The sequence below is a fragment of the Thermobia domestica genome, chromosome 2 (assembly GCF_964235325.1).
Source record: "Thermobia domestica chromosome 2, izTheDome1.hap1.1, whole genome shotgun sequence".
Classification (NCBI taxonomy): domain Eukaryota; kingdom Metazoa; phylum Arthropoda; class Insecta; order Zygentoma; family Lepismatidae; genus Thermobia; species Thermobia domestica.
The window spans coordinates 88,082,558-88,100,603 of record NC_137455.1 but is presented as its reverse complement, the minus strand read 5'-3'; the positions used below and the strand labels follow the sequence as shown (position 1 = coordinate 88,100,603).

Sequence of the window (18,046 nt, the reverse complement as noted above, 5' to 3'; positions counted from 1 at the left end):
GCGTAGTTAGATATTTCTGTGTCTGATTAATATTCGATTGTTTTGCCCTGTAATGGAGATCAAGGAATTAACGAGAGATTGGTTTCCACTGTGAAATGCCAGTCCGACACTGGAGAATATTTAAATGAGTATTGAAGATGAATATCGACGTTAAAAAAATGCGTTGGAAACGCGACATGCAGGACGAAAACTCTGTATTTACAAGGAAACTGAGTTGTGTGTGCTCTCAGGAAATTCATATTTGGTGTTATTCGTATGTCTCAAATCTTGCCATTTGTGATGTTGCTAAAAGCTCCTTTGATGCAATTTCTTTGTTCGAAGTTTTAACTGAGTGTGCAGTGTTTATTCGGGAGTCACAATTGCGAATGGAGGCATTGAGAAACACGTATGATGCAAGACGACTGGACATAATTGAGAAAACAAGATGGTGGGCAAAAGATGCTGCACTGCGAAAGGTATTTGGCTATCTCTCGGATCTCAGAAATGCATTGTGTGTCTAGTTAATCTGCATATTGAAGGAAATAGTATCTGCCCAAAATAGTAGACCTGAAGCTAGACATAAAGCAGAACAGCTCGCACAAGAACTCTTAAAGTATAAAACAATACTTACTGCTCAAGTATTTCTTCGCATCTGCCAAGAAACAACTCCTGTGTCGAAGTACTTACAACGAACTGGCGTTTACATGTTACAGGCTTACAGAATGATGCATACAGTAATTCCCAAACGTGATAGAAATCAGTTGGATTTTGAATTAATAGTAAATGCTGCTAGTGGATTTTGAATTAATAGTGTTTGCTGAATGGGAAAATAATGCATTCGACGCTATGGAGACTGATGTAGTGGTTTCCACTAATTTGCCAGAGGTTCGTTCACGAAAATGCAAGAAGCTGCTTGAGGCAAAGGTGAAGATGAGGTTGTTAGTAATCCGCTTAAAAAGTATGAAACTAAGATGCACAATGTTACCCTGGACACAGTAACAACTAGCTTAAAAAGCGCTTCAATGAGCACACTACGTTATGGGCCGATATATTGTGCTTAGATATAAATAAAAAAAAAAATGTAAAAGAACTTCCAGGAACAGAGCTGGAAGATATTGTAATCATTATGCAGAAGTTTATTCCGGAAGTTAGTCAACAGTCCCTAAGAGAAGAGTTAGTGAACTTTTCAGTAAACTGGAACTCTGGTTAAAAGTCTTATTGATGAGTACCCGAAGTCAGACGAACGTTCTGAGGGAGAAAACTGTGTCAGTGCTGACGATGAAGATAGCTGTAGTGATTCAGAGACATCACGGACTAATAGGAAACAAAGTTCAACTCATATTAAAACCAACCATATTATAAAAACTGTCCTAATTGCTGTTTTTCACTCCTCAAGAGATATAATTTGTACACAGATGCCTTTCCTGGGGTCTTTCTTGTTTACAGAGTTATATTTACTTTGTCTATTACTCAGGTTTCTTGCGAAAGAAGCTGCTCCAGGTTGAAATTGATAAAAAGTAGATTAAGAAGTACTTTTTCCCAAGAACACTTGGAAACATTATGCCTATGGCAATTGAAAGAGGCATTTTAGTAAGCCTTGAAAATGATAAAATTATAGATCATTGTGCAACAGAAAGCAAAATTTTCCAAAAGATGTTACTTTTCTAGAAAACTCTGTTGTACTCTTTGTATTCTACATTGTTCTCAGTCATTTACATTGTCTTCAAAGCTGTTGTACTGCTTTCAAATTGAGAGCTTGTAATAAGGAAATTGTAATTGTGGAGAATCGGAGGGTTATTGTACTACAGTACTCCCGGGCCCCTGTTGTAATACCTATCCGCCACTGCCCATGATTCACATTACGCTTATTCAGTGGAGCTCTAATATATTGTCTTATAGGCTGTCATATACCTTACCTTCTACATTTCTCTTATTCGCCATCAATGTCAACACACTGTTGAGGATTCCTCGAGATCGTTTTTCCAGAATCTTGAGATACACTTCTTCTGATAAGATTGCACTCACATTTACAATTCTTTGTTACAGATCTTACACGCTGCGTGATTTTGTTGCGTAAACATCTTCTATTCCTCATAGAAAGAAGTAATACGCCGAAAGATGTTAAGATTGTGCTGGCCATATTAGAAGTCTTGATTTTCATCTAAATTCTCTTATAAAGTGGAGAGGAAAAGTCCAAGCACCTAGCCACGTAATTAAACGGTTAATGTTTTTTAATAATCGAAAGGTTCCGGGTTCCAATTTTGCGGTCGCATCTTTCTGAATTGGGTGTTACCAATTATCCTGAGTTCTACCATGTGAATGCCGAGATGAAACATTTTATACAACACCCTAGCCTGCTTTTTCCGAAGAATCCTCTGAATTAAGGTTTCAAGTGTAAAAGTTTTCTCTAATTGTAACTAGAATACATTATTAAATAATAAAAATTTGGTAAAGTTGTATGTTAAACTGTGTAAGTACCCTGTACATTATGTAGCTGGTTTCTTTCTTTCTGCTTTAGAGGTTGAAACGCTGAAAATATTAACTTCTGCTCTTCTATAATTTATTTTAGCTTCTATATGTCCACACTGATACACTTGTTGTTGTTGTTGTTAATAATAATAATAATAATAATAATATAGAAAAATGTGAAAAGGATGTACAATGAACTAAAGAGAAGTTGTTTAGCAGATTTGGAAAATAATATTTATAATAACAAATTGTACTTTTGGAATAATTTTTAGAAATCGCAAGACAAACAGGTACCAAATTTGATTGTATACAAAAGAACCAATGTTAAAGAGACAAGACATATTCAAAGATGAATTTTATAATAGTTTTAACATTAGAGTTAAAACTTTGGAAAGAGCAGTAGTTAGTATCCCCAATAGCAATAACATAACAATTCCAGTTATACAGGTAAATGAGGTTATTGAAGTAAAAAGGAAGCTTCGACCTACAGTATCTTTCGGGTCAGACAGCATTCCTAATTACATAATTAACGCTTGTTCCAAACAAATACCCCCAATATTAACAAAAATATATAACATCTCATTAAGAGTTGTAGCATTTCCATCTAAATGAAAGTATGTGCATGTAGTATCAGTTTATAAGAGTAATGGCGAATTGAATCTGAATATTAATGAATGGAAGAAACAACCGATTTTTTAATACACCAACTCGCTCCTAATTCGCGACAATAGAGGAGTTGGTGTGTTAAAAAAAATCGGTTGTCTCCTCCATTCATTAATATAATGACAATACAACCGTCAGAGGTGTTCTGAATATAGACACTGGAAATTGTGGTACAAACCATGTAGTCTGAGTGAAAGAACACAGACTTCACGAGTAAGATAGTATATGACTATTCTGAGAGTTGACTGAGTAGTGTAGTGGTTAAAGCATCGGCACGGTACGCCGAAGATCCCGTGTTCGAGTCCCGGTCCACTCATGTACTTTTTCACTCTTTGTGAATCCAAAAAATTACAGGCCAATAACTTTATTGAACGTGTTTTATAAAATTTTTGAAAATATTATTTATAAATACGTATTTTTTTTAAGTATAAAGAGCGTATTGCATGAAACAGCATGTTGTTTATAAAGGAAAATCCATTGTAACTAATCTCTGTGAATTAATTGATTATGTTTACCACACATTGAAGCAAACGTTGCAAATGGAAGTAATATATATTGTTATGAATAAAGCTTTTGACTTAGTAGATCATAAGCTACTTTACTTAGAGTATTTCCCTTGTATTTAAAGATTTTTGAAAGTTATTTGACAGGTAGAACATATCAAATTAAAATAGGAAATGTCTTGTCAGATTCATTCACCATCACCAATGGAATTCCTTAAGGTTCTCCTTTGGGACCATTTCTTTTTACAATTTTTATTAATGGCTGGCAACAGTTTTAAAACATTCTCACATATTATTGTATGGTGACGACATTAACTTTTTAGAATAGTAAACAATATTGAAGACAATATGTTACAAGATGACTTAAAGAGAACAGTTGAAGGGAGTAAAATCAATGGTATGAACATAAATTGTTTAAAAACTATGTGTATGATATACAGTAATAAATTTTAATATTACATCAATTAATATGAAATACAAGGATATGTTTTGAAGAAGGTTGATATAGTAAGAGATCTAGATGTAACGTGTGATAGCTGTTTACGTTTTACTGAACATACGCAAAACATACGTAACAAAGTGAAGAAAATAATAGGCTATCTATTTAATCAATGGCCTGCTTTTTGTCAAGCGGATACACATTAAAGGTCTGGAACAGCTTAACATAGACACTTGTGAACAAACTTGAAATAGTTCAAAAATGTTTTATTAGAATGATATGTTTCGATTATTATTCCAATTCGACAGATCACTGGAGCAAATATTTTAAACTTGAACCATTAGAAGATAGGAGGAAATTGCTGTACTCGAATTTTATGGAAAAGTTATTTGACAACGCTGTTATGTGGACTATATTTTTAAAAAGGTTGAATTAGAAGTCCCAAAATGTGGTAAATAGCCTAGAATATTGTTATAACTTAATGACAGGAAACATGCTTGAATCACAAGACTTTTAACTGAATATAACCGTATATGTTACAATTATATTTGATTTTTATTTCTTAATATGTTTTAGGAATTGACGCTGATCATATTGTCAGAGCCTGTAGTACTACAACTATAACACTGAATCCTACGGCTAGGTGCTGAATTTTTGCTTTCAGCTCTTCTCAGCCGTTAATAAAGATTATTATTATTATTATTATTATTATTATTATTATTATTATTATTATTATTATTATTATTATTATTATTATTATTATTATTATTATTATTATTGACCAATTAGAAGTATATAAAGTATTTTAGACTTACTTTCTTTTCTTAGCTAATAAAGTTTTAAATGTTGATATAAGTTCCAGATATGAAGTGGGTGTCACATATGTACGACGACGAAGTTGCAAATAAAATTCATCAGACAAACGTTGAGTTGAATTGTGAAACTCTTGACACATAATAATGGCCGCTTCACGCTCTTGATCTGTCAACTCAACTTCAGCAAGAAATCTTTCTGCTACAGCAAGTAAAGCATCAGGAGGCCATGCCTAAGAGATAAACTATATTATTTAAAATATCGAGACAAACCAAATTAAAACATACCTCTCTACTCATGAGCAAAGATTGTTCTGCAAATTGTGAAACTAAATACAATTCTTAGGAAAAGAGAAAGACAATGGGTAAGAACAGGTAGGTAAGTTTGTTGAAAATATATGGAAAAAGTAAAAGATTATCTTTAAAAGTTCATGTGAAATAAAAATGTTTTTTCTTCCTTCCAGCTGTTGAAATATTCTTTCTGAGAAACATGAAGAAATAGTAGTACTTTTCATATTAACTTCTACAACATTACAGAAGCAATTAAAATAATCAGTGGCGGAACTAATGTTTCTGCAACCATTTAAGAGTGAAGAACTATACAGGAAACATCTAATCAAATAAATACGAAACTGAATTTTAAATTTTCTTTTCATCAGAAATAATTTACAGTGTTTTTCTTATTGATGTCATATTATCTAAACATTTGCGATTGGGCAAATCACGTGTTGTATATTAAAGTAAAAAAAAAGTTTATATTTCTAACTGAACGATATTTGTTTGAATTATTCTTCATAAAACTACAAAATCAGATTTAAATACAATTTAGAAAATTAGGATAAAAATAGATATAAGTGACTGTCGAACACAAGAAAATATTTGACTGGAAAATTCAAAAGGGATTCCTCTTCATACTACGAGAATAATTATATGTATTTTAAAATATATGAAAGATGTGATGAAATTACAAGATTTAAAAATACTATTTTGTATGTAGTAAATTTCACTTGGTTAGTTTCTCATTAGATAATTATTTTACTTTGTATAACGTGTTTAGTTGATTTCATAAAATGTTATTTAAGTTTTCCTAAATATTTTCTTAAATAACTTGCTACTGACGATGTGTATTTTCATCTGAAGATAATATGATAATAGGCTGTTTTCTTATATTATCCAATATAAGAAAGTTGCCCCAAAAGTTCAAGAAAAGTGATTTACGTAAATAAAGCATAAATAATCACAACTCCGTTTACACAGAGTCCATTATGAAAGTAATGCGTATAATTTTATTGTGACGCGACTATCCATGGCAGCGCGGTAAAACCGGTAGGGCAATGCGATGGGGGGTCTTCCCTTCCAACGCAGCCGGTTGCCAGTTTGCTCCGAGCAGTGTAAGCGGAAAGACGTGCCACCGCGTGAAGTGCTTTTTCGACTTTGTAACACGCCGCGATGGAGCGTTCGCTTCAACAGCGATACACCATCAAATTTTGCGTGAAACCTTTTACCTGGAGGTGCTCAAGACATTGAAAGCCGGGTTGTGCGCGTGATAGCTGACATCAAAGACACGGTCAAGTTCCACCACGACAATGCCCCCAGCCACACATCCTTCATCGTTACCAACTTCCTGGCCCGGAGCAACACCCCCGGTGGTCCCCCATCCCTCTTACAGTCCCGACTTGGCTCCGTGCGACTTTTTTTGTTTCCCCGACTGAAGAGAGAGCTGAAAGGAAAGCACTGGGAGACCGTGGAAAACATCCAAAAGCATGTTACAACGTTCCTGAGAGACATTCCCGTTGAGGATTTTCAGGGTGTCTTCCAGGTGTGGCAGACATGTCTCCGCAAGTGTATTGATGCAGGGGGAGAGTATTTTGAAGAATTTTAAGCGTTTGTAAAGGTCCGATCAATAAATCTATTTTTCCCAGAAAATGCGCATTACTTTTATAAAGGACTCTATACATGTGAACCAGATATACATTAATTTCTGAAAGTGCTGGAAAGTTTTTATCTGAATTGTAATTTAATTACCTGAAACCAGTCAAAAGTGCAACAATTAACAAGTGACGGAAACTTTCTTAATCGATTTCTGAAGTCATCACCAATAGGACTCATTGCAAGCACAATATGCAGCTGCTCTCTCACCAATTCAATAAAAAAGTTATACAGTGCTACAGGACTACCATCAGTCTGAAAAAGAAGATCCATTTTAACATTCTAATTAAAATGAACATACATGCTAGAAATATTATAAATCGAGTATAAGTTTTTCTCCCGAATGCATTGCTTAAAGGCTGAGGAAGTCGTCGCAGATATTTAGTCATTCAGACAAATTCTGATTCATGGGTTATCTACTTGCTAATTGTTTACTTCCAAAATTTTACTCCTGCACATCCGGAATAATACATAAATAGTATATAGCTGGATTTCCATGCTAGTACACATCCAGGAATTTACGAAACAATTTTACTAACTAAAACACATGAAAGATCCTAGTTTAATTGGGATTGTGGCCAAAGGAAAAATTAAAGGTTTCCTTTTACTATAAAGTTTTCATTTCAAACAGAAGATTGAATGACAGAACAATTTTTACAGAAGCTTTCAATTTTTTATAAGAAACATTGGTATACAAATGAAGATTGAGTTGAAATTATTTTCAAAGTATTATCCTACAAATTAGATATATTGTTTGTAAATAACTTATCAGACATATTATGCTACTTAACTAGAAAATATACTATGTTTTACGTACCTGCAAAGACTTATCTCTTTGCCTATCAATCTGTCTCATTTTATCACATATTTCTGCTTTCTCATCGGTTGCAAATATATTAGGCACCTCTCCTGCATTCAGTAAGTTATTAATATCTTCAAGAAATGATTCTAGTTTTATCTGAAAACAGAAATATTTAATAAATAATAAACTATGTGTGAAATGGGCTGCAAAGTGTTAATTTGTCAAAATATCAATACTGGCATTGTTTGTGGTTATTACAGAGAAATTGTAGTATGGGTAAGAATAACGGAACATATAAAATTAACATTAGGCATTAGATTTATGGGCGTTCGGTAGCTGTGGCCATATTAGCCTGCCACGTATGGAGGATGACGTTCCTCGGGTATCACACTGCCTTGGGAATTGGAAAGAAATGAGCCAGGAAGGAAGCGGACTGGGACCATTATGCTAGTTACTAACCTGGCATTTGCCTGGTATGAATGAGGGAAACCTCACTCAGGATGGCTGGCCTTAAAAAGCTTTTAATTTTTCGACCGAGTGAATTAATTAGATTTGTTTTAATGTAGAGTTAGTGTCGTAACAACATTAATTTTAATGGAAGAATGCTTAGAATTTCTGAGTTAGTGTCTCATAAAACTAATACACGATATGCAAACATAAAGAGAAAGTGAGAAAACTTTTGTATGAAGACGATGAGAATCAAGAACGTATGAACTTTTGTCGTAATACACAAAGCTCGGAAACCATAGCCTCCAGTGCTTGCGCCAGTGTTCAGGATATGACTGTCCGATCTACTAGAACCATATGCACAAACTGTCTGCCCTCGTTGCTTGCGGTATGGCATGGTCGTTGGGATGTGGCGTGTCGCTGCTGCGTAGTGCCTTCGTGAAGCCATCGAGTTCATATGCAATGTATTGTAGTTGCATTCCCTCCAATACGGGAACTAATGTCGCAAAAGAATAAAACAATACTCGCGATACACCACTATTTATCTTAGATCAATCACGAAACTTGCTGGAAGGTCTGCTGCATTCGACGACGAGGCATCTTTTGAGTGCATGTACATACTCACTCACACTAACCTTTGTTTACTGTTGAATTGTAGTTTTCTGGCCGGGCTCCGTTTGCTGCCACTAGATGGCATACCCTGCACCTCTACTGCTTCACAGAACTATAGTGTTATCAATTGTTTATCCTTCCACGTTCTCCATATTCTTGCAAATTGGGATTCCTACAATGTCACCTTGTTGGTAATGCATTTTTAATGGCGAGAGGTGTATATCGAGAATACTTGCAGACAGTTGAGAATTTAAGTGGAATGAAGAAAATACCCACATTGCTTGCCACCGTTTTAAATGAAACGAAATTTTAAATATTAATTACGTTTATTAATTTAGTTTTGCAAAAACAACCTAAAGAATTGTGAATTTTTCACCGGAAAGAAAAGGAAAGCATTCCAAGGTTTCGTTCTTTAAAAAGAACGTATGCGTTCCTTTAGATTAATGTGGATTATTATTTCAAAAATCATAGATATTATAAAAGGAAATTAAATCTCAATTAAAAAACAGAATGCCTCACAAAGGAATTTACTCTTTTGTATGTTAATAACCGAGAAGGTATTAAAGATAACCTGATCAAATTATTATAATTTGATGCCCTCATGACTAGTGTATGCAGCCATTCATTTGTTTTTGTTTTCTTTTTCCTTCATTTGTTTTGTTTTCTTTTCTTTTTTTTTTTTAATTCAGTTGCCAGTAGCAACATATAATTGACAAGATGGCTGGGAACCTTTCCTTTGAGCAAAGGAAGTTAATTTTAAAGTGTTTCTGGAAATGTGAGAACATGAAAGAAGCAAAGAGACGAAGCAGGGCAAATTTGATACTGCGCCACCGTCACGTGTAAGAATAACGAATCTACGCGACAAGTTTGAGAGGGAGGGAATTGTGTGTGATATGACGAAAGAGGGATGGAAACAGTGTTATGAAGTTTCACAAGATCCCCTCAGAAGTCCATATGGTAAGCTTCAGGTAAATCATGTGTAAGCAAATCAAGTGTTCACCAGATTTTAAAGAAAGCAAAGTGGAAACCCTATATTCCCAGGTTGCTTCATGCAATCAATGAGACGCCTCAAATTTTGTGAATGGATTTGTGATAATTAACAGTTGGCTGATTTAACTGTTTGGTCTGATGAGGCAACTTGCACACTGAACGGAACATCAGCCGTCACAACTGTGTGTACTGGGCAAGAGATGCTCCGTGTGTTATGAAGAACGAGCTGTTAATCTTCCTGGGTTATCACTGCAGTGTGGTATGTCTGTCAGAGACGATGTCGAGCAGAATATGATACTGTAGAACGTCAAGTGTAACAATTACGATATTACGCGACACGTTTGAGAGGGAAGGAAGTGTGTGTGATCTGAAGAAGGAATGGTGTGGCAGGAAGAAATCAATTGTGGACAAAGGAGAAGTAAAAGCAATGTTAGAAGCTTTCACAAGATCCCTTCAGAGGTCCATACGGCATGCTTTGTGTAAACCATGTGTAAATTAAGCGTTCATAGCATTTTAAAGCAAGCAAAGTGGAAACCCTAAATTCCCAGGTTGCTTTACGCAATCAATGAGGCGCCTCCAATTTTGTGAATGGATTTATAAGAATGAACAGTTGACTGATTTAATTGTTTGGTCTGATGAGGCAACTTTTAAATTGAATGGAACATCAATCGCCAAAATTGTGTATATTGAGCAAAGGATAGCCCTCATGTTATGGAGGAACGAGCTGTTAATTTTTCTTCTTTCATTCTTTCTTTAAAGAAATAGTGAACTGTGTAAAATACCTTAAGAGTCTTCATCCCGGCGAAATTAAAATACCGCTAATTTTACAGTAATTATGTGATATCTTCAAATAGATAAAAGATAATTGAAATATGGAACAAGAGCGCCCTAGACAATATTATTTTGCGTGAGGTACCGTTATCACAAGTCACCTAGTAACTTTATGTTTTCAGCTGTTTAGAAACGCGAAAATAAATGCCGATTTTCAAAATGGCTCGAAATCGAAAGCAGATAAGTGAGTTGTAATAACGGTATCTCATGTAAAATGATATTGTCTAGGGTGCTCTTGTTCCACATTTCGATTATCTTTTATCTATTTGAAAATATCACATAATTAATGTAAAATTAGCGGTATTTTAATTTCGCCGGGATGAAGACTCTTAACATGTTGCAGGAAAAATTGTGCCAGCATTTCATCAACTGTACTCATATGAAGATTGTGTTTTTCAACAAGACGACTATCGAGACGTGTAGCAATTCTTGAATATAACATTTATTGAGAGGAGGTAGTAGGCAGACGAGGAAGTGTCGAGTATCCACCCCAAACCTCTGGATCTAACACCGTTAGACTTCTTTATGTAGGAAGCTGCCTACGTCACAAAGCCACGTACGATGGATGCCATGAGAGAGGCGATTGACACGGATTGTGAATCAATTCCAATGGAAACCACATAACATGTTTGTCGGTCTGTTCCATAGTGTTGCCGACGATGTATTGCTGCCAATGGAAGACATTTTCAACATATTCCACATTAGAACATCATCAGTAATGTTTTGAACATCTTTGTGACTTTAAAAAATCATATTTTGTTTATTTTGGTTCGAGTTATTGAAGCTGAAACAGTGTAAACCCCTTTGTGCGAAACTGTAATTACTACAATCAAAGAAAATGTGAGAAGTGAAACAAACCTGTGAATCCGTAAAGAGAAATACTTTATGGTTCTCATAGAAAGCAGTTTTCTTCAAAAGTGTCTTAATGTCATCTCTCCATTCGTACATGCCATACACCCTTGTGATCTCTACCTATAAAATGTTAATATTTATGAGTATTAATGTAAGAAGTACTAGTAATATAATGTTACTATAATAATAGTAATATAATGAGCAACAATTTAATTTTTAAACTACAGTTCTCTTTTTCAATAAAAGTTTTAGAGCCTATCATACGAGAGGCACATACCTCTTTCTTCCTATTTCGTGTGTCATGTGGTTTAGGAACAACGAATTCTGGATAACGTATAATGTGCAATATGCATTGCAAACATCACTGAAAGTTCAATGAATGTTACAGTTACAGCAATGTATCAAATCACTGAGCCAAAACTAAATGCTATCAATCTCAAGTATTTATATATAAAATGCGTATTTTTTGCAGTTATATGTTAATAGAATCATACATCTTTGAGTTGTAATTTTGTTGGTATTGGTTGCTTATCTCTGTCTCCCTTCAATGTTTTACATATATATATATATATATATATATATATATATATATATATATATATATATATATATATACAGAGTTCATTTAATATTTAATACATTAAGGTCTATTACTAGGATAGGGCTATATGATATAAGCTATCCTCCCGCATCAAGGTAACATTTCTGCACTCTCTCTTTACCAATACACTCTTTCCCCTCATACCTATCCCGTCTTTGAATACAAAACGTGGTACACACATTTTTATCCCCTATATTATTTTTCCAGATACATTTGGATTATGTGCTTTTATCCGGGGCCACTCCAGAGAGGTCTAAAGTTCATGGGAAGGATTTCTGAAGGGAATTTTACCGACATTCTCCCAATTTTTCCTGTTAAAGTACGTTATGGGCCCCAATACATAGCACCACTAGAAAGCTTGTTTCATGCTGAAGAGAATGAACTATAAACCATGACTTTCCAATGAACAGTATTGATGCAATAGCTATTTCACTGTGAGTCTACAATTTTCTTTATACTAACAGGGTTAATGGACCCCAGAGACCTAATGGGTCCTTTGTCCATGGCACCTAATTTTTTGTGCATGAACATATCTTTGTTAGGTTTATCGAATGGACTAGGTTTGATTCGGATGTCCGGATGACAGGTTTATGTCCGTTCCTTGTGAGGAATAAAGTAATCCATACGAGCCAAGCGGAGCGGTGTTAAGCCTTAACATGGCCGAGGTCGGCTTCCAAATACAGCGAGCTTTATTTCTCAAATGATGGGCTACTTCCCCCACCAAATTTCTTTCAGAGCTGGCCAGCAGTTACCGAGAAATAAAGTACAGGATATAAAGCAAGCCGAGTCGAGCCTGCCCCTGCCTGAATTCGGCCATCAAATATTGTGATTTTTATTCCTTGACAATGAGTAACATGTCCACCCAATTTGGTTTAGATCCGGCCAGTAGTTACCGAAAAACAAAGCCACACACACACACACACACACACACATATATATATATATATATATATATATATATATATATATATATATATATATATATATATATATATATACAACTGATGTGAAACTATATGCTCATATATGCTTAAGCAGAAAAGAAAAAAGTCGTAACATAGGGATTACACATAGAACATACTCCATGTAAGCTGAATCCACTTTCAGTATCACTGCACTGGGAGTGGAGGCGCGGATGCTCAAGCCGAGTCAGTCCCCCTGGCTACGCCAATGTGGGATGAATTTGGATGTAAACGATATTGAGGGTGTCACTCTGCGACCCCGCAAACAATGGATTGAACGCTAATATCGGTCAGTTTCTATTATTTTTACATATCGCCCCTTTCGTACCCACCCCTCACCTCTTCTCACAGAATACCAAAAATGTTATAAAAGCTTAAGTTAGGCCGGAGTCAACTCATATATAAAAAACAACAAAATCGGTCCAGGTCTAAAAGGAGTAAGCAAGCAAACATTGTAGCATTCATTTTTATTTATATAGATATGGTGAAGGAACTAATCAAAAAATAGGGTGGAATAAGAGACACCTGAGAAACCAATGGATACTTACAGTGACAGCCGCAAGCTTATGTAACTTAGAATAAAACCGGGGATTCGCTTACAATATAAGAGTTCACCATTATATTAACGGTTTTCGGTAGTACATTCGAACCATTTCTTGTAATGTAATTATGTCTACAGGCAGTAGTCTGACACCAATCTACTTTATATTAAAAGGGAAAATACCTCCTCGGAATACTAGAACATGTATATTTCTCATTGCTAACTCTAGAGTCAATGAAACATGACTCTTTGCTTTTCTTGCTTTAATCTACTTCCTTAATAACAGATATCAAAAGTAAAATCTTCGTAAACATTACATTTAGTATTTGATACCGTTCATATGAAATCTCTACACACTCAAACATGTTTCTTGTTCTCGACTTACTTGAACTAAGTCGTAATCGCTTATATGTGCAGCCAGACGAGTCAATGATTGTCTTCCTGAGCCTCCAACACCTACCAGAAGCGCATGACTGGAAGGCTGTTTTAAGATCCGACAAAGTCGAGATAAATGTTCTATGGCAAACCTTTAAATAAAAAACAAAGCTCAAGTAAATTGATTTAATAAAAATAAAAATAAAAAAACATGATACATTATAACTGAAACGCGTAAACTCAATTAAATCAGACTCTAACAATTATTGCATATTTGAAACTTTAAAACAACTTTCTTATCTATATCTATCTATCTATCTATCTATCTATCTATCTATATATATATATATATATATATATATATATATATATATATATATATATATATATATATATATATATATATATATATATATATATATATATATATATATAACTTATATGTATCATAACTGTAGTAATACAAAAATTAGTTTAGGTTAATAAAGAAGACCTCGTAATTAATGGAGTTTGCAAATATATTAAATATGGTGACTTCAACTTTCGCCTATTCAATATTCTCCTAATAACTTCAGGCACTGGAATTTACAGATGCTACCTCAAGAGAAAGTGTAGGCGAATCTTGAATTCAAGTTTCGCCTTTCAATATTCACCTAATGCAAAATTATGTTGGTAGTACTGACAAGAAATGACACAAAAATTTGTAGTTCCTAAATTTAAGAAATATATACAGTATATTTAAAAAAGTACATATTAAAACAGTATAAGGACAATTACAGTATATGAACAGATATTTTATGCTTGACATCGAGATATGAAAATGTTAATGAAGTAAAAATATGTCTTACAGAAAACATTAAAAAAATGACAGAAATCCTACGAGAGTTTGCATAAATTATAAAATAAGCAAAGCACCAAGAATCACTAATCATACGTAAATGAAATGCAGTAAGACACTACATCAACATCGCCGCTGTCTATAGAACAATCATGTTTTCGTGATTTCCTACCTTTAGGTTCAATTCTACGGTCTTGGAGCTTAGAACAAAATATTTTGTAAATAAAATTTAATTTCGTTTGATATATAATTCATCTCTGTAGATCAGGTAGATATAAAGTTACAAATGATAGAGTAAGCTTGTGGCGCTTAATCTTGAATCTGTTTCTTTCAAGTGTATTTTTCTGATTTTTTAACTCTCATAAAGAAGACAGATGTCGTCAATCAGCCAAAATGCTAAAATACATGGAAATACAGGGAAGTAAGCGACAGAAGCCTACTCTACCATTTATAACTTTATATTTACCTGACCTACAGAGATGTATTATATATCAAATTAAAGGAAATTTTATTTACAAAATATTTTGTTATGAGTTCCAAGACCGTAGAATTGAACTTAAGGTAAGAAATCAAGGAAAACATTATTGTTCTATAGACGGTGGCTGCCGAATTGAATATGGAGCCACATTGGATGATGCTCAAGAAAGATGTTTGGGAACTTTTAGGATATTACTTTAGTTGATGAAAGGGAACTATCCTGCAAGATTCATTAAGGGGACAGACTACTAAATATTTTTCAAAAGCTAACAATGTTTCTTTTGCCTGTTTTTCGTAAGTGAAAAGAGATAATAAAAGGTAACTTACCACAATAATAGACAATACAATGTTATTCTACACCCGAAAATACGAATCGGAAGAATAATCAGTGTTGCCATCCATGGCCAAAATTTCAATTACCCAAAAATCTTGGTTAAGTCAGAGACTAGAAAAATGAACTCAACGGTAATTGATGACTTATCATGATATATGTGTTCCTTGTTAACTACTTTTTAAATATTATTTGTATTTATTTTGTAATAACTTACACAAGTTTTTACAAAATAAATAAGTTATTACAAAATAAATACAAATATTTAAAAAAGTAGTTAACAAGGAATACAGATATCATGATAAGTCATCAATTACCGTTGAGTTTATTTTTCTAGTCTCTGACTTAACCAAGATTTTCGGTTAATTCAAATTTTGGCCACACTGTCATTTCTAGGGATGGCAACACTTACTATTCTTTCGATTCGTATTATCTATTATTGAGGTAAGTTACCTTTCATTATCTCTTTTCCCTTACGAAAAACAGGCAAAAGAAAAATTGTCAGCTTTTGAAAAATATTTAGTAGTCTGCCCCCTTAAACTACTAATTTTTGCTGGGTTTGTCAAAATTTTCTCCTACACACTGAACTATTTAATAACAGCATGAATTTAGTTTCGAGAGGAATAGTTAACTATTAATGAGGTGCAGGACTACCAATGTATGCGAGCTAAACTAAGTTTTTAAAAGAATTCAACTTTCGCCTAATAAGAAAATTAAATCTGTCATCACTTTAACTGACGTTTGCATAGCTAGGAGAATTGGGCGAATCTTGAATAAGCGAAACTTGAAGCCCCGATTAAATATATTATATTGCAAAAGAAAAATACATTGTTGTTATTCTAAAGAAATTATTACACTACATAAACGTATTAAGTGAAGATTCATCACGCAAATAGTAACAAGACATTGATCGACGATTAATGGATCAAGGAGTCCAAATATTAACAGAGAGGTCAACTGCAAGGCTATTTGTCCTTGCCACGAAAAAGCAAATGGCTGACACATCCTGTTTATAAAAGTAATGTCAACATAAAAACAACGCTCGAAAATTACATCTAAAGACGATATTGAAATAACAAACAATTAATATTACTAAATAACGTAAGAACAAGTACACAAACTTCGATTGGTTTTTGAGTATATATATTTATCTATTAGAATCACTCTTGTGGCTTTATAAGATTGTTCTGTTAGTACTACTTTCGTACGTCCGTTACTCCGCACCTCAACTCTTGAACAAAGCATTTTTTTAAAATTCTGTTTGTCACAATAGATAACTAGAATGATTATCTCGGGCGAGTTTTATAATGGAGTCAATTCATTAACATCTTAATGGGTAACGGTTACTTACGTCAGTCTATTACTCCACATGATAACTCTTGAACGAAAGCAAATTTTGAATCCAGTTTTTTACAATAGATAGCTACAGCGATTATCTCGAAAGATTTTGCTAACTATGGCCGCTCAGAACGGCTGCAACATGGCAAGGCATCGAGGAGATAAGCTCTTGAATGTCCTCCTGGGGCATGGTAAGCCATGCATCTTCGATATGATGGCACAGGTCATCAACTGTAACTGATAGATCTTTCAGATGTAAGAGGCATTGTGCAACCATCGACCGGATGTGTTCAATCAGTGAAAGACGGTGAGAACGCGCCGGCCAAGGAATCAGACGAACATCGTGTCCGCCCAGGAAGTGTAGAACAGTACGTGCAACTTGAAGGCGCGCGTTATCCTGTTGGAATGTAATCCCCGCCAGGACTTCCGATGATGGGGCCACAATCGGGTCCAACACTTCATCGATGTACCATTGGCTGGTCAAATGTTCTTCAGTGTCTAGGAAGCACAGAAACAAATAACCCTGGACCGATCTGGCGGTGCAAAGTGCAGCCGAGTTCCATGGCGGCAATAGGTACGGATACGACCAACACGATGCTGCAGACAGAAGCGGAATTTGTCTGAAAAGAGGCTGTCCTGCCATTTGCCTCTCTATGCGCGACGTTCGCGACAGCATTGTCGTCTCCCATATCTACATTCTGTAGCCAGAGGAAGTCACAGCAATAGGCGCCGTGAAAATATGCCCCGCTCTGCCAGAGTAGAACTGGTCGTGGGGACACTGGGAGCTATGCAACAGCCTCCAGTGCTTGCGACAGTATTGGATGTGTCCATATGATCCGCCAGATACATACGCACAAGTCGTCTGTCCTCGCGGCCCTTGGTATGGGATGATCGTTGGGATCCGGTGTGTCGCTGCGTAGTGCGTTAGTGGAGTTACCATTCGTCTGAAACCTTCTGGAAGGTCTGCCGCATTTGACGATGAGGCATCTTTTCACCTTATGCACATACTCATATCATACAAACCGTCGTTTATAACCGAACTATGAGTCTCTAGCCAGTTTCCACTTGCTGTCGCTAGATGGTATACCTAGTGCCTCTGCCACTTAACGATGCTATCATGCCAATCTGTTTATCCTTCTACGCTCTATATATTTTGCAAATTTGGACTTCCTATGATGTCTTCTTCTTGATGCTGAATTTTTAATGGTGAGTGGCATATAGAGTGTTAAGAAAGACAAAAATTGAAATAAACATG

General features: G+C 34.9%; 1 protein-coding gene across 4 annotated transcripts in view; it reads right to left on the bottom strand.

Annotated features, from left to right (window-relative positions):
• The window catches only part of Dhc36C (Dynein heavy chain at 36C), a 365,150-nt gene that overhangs the window by 144,177 nt on the left and 202,927 nt on the right, over positions 1-18,046 (bottom strand). For all 4 annotated transcript variants that reach the window (XR_014128870.1, XR_014128871.1, XM_081743777.1 and 1 more), the window contains 5 exons: positions 13,818-13,959; positions 11,335-11,448; positions 7,612-7,752; positions 6,891-7,049; positions 4,869-5,098 (listed from right to left, as the gene is read on the bottom strand). Coding sequence is in view for 2 of the 4 variants with exons in the window: in XM_081743777.1 (XP_081599903.1) it covers positions 4,869-5,098; positions 6,891-7,049; positions 7,612-7,752; positions 11,335-11,448; positions 13,818-13,959 (786 nt within the window). In the remaining 2 variants the exon portion in view is untranslated. The remainder of the gene's footprint in view (positions 1-4,868; positions 5,099-6,890; positions 7,050-7,611; positions 7,753-11,334; positions 11,449-13,817; positions 13,960-18,046) is intronic.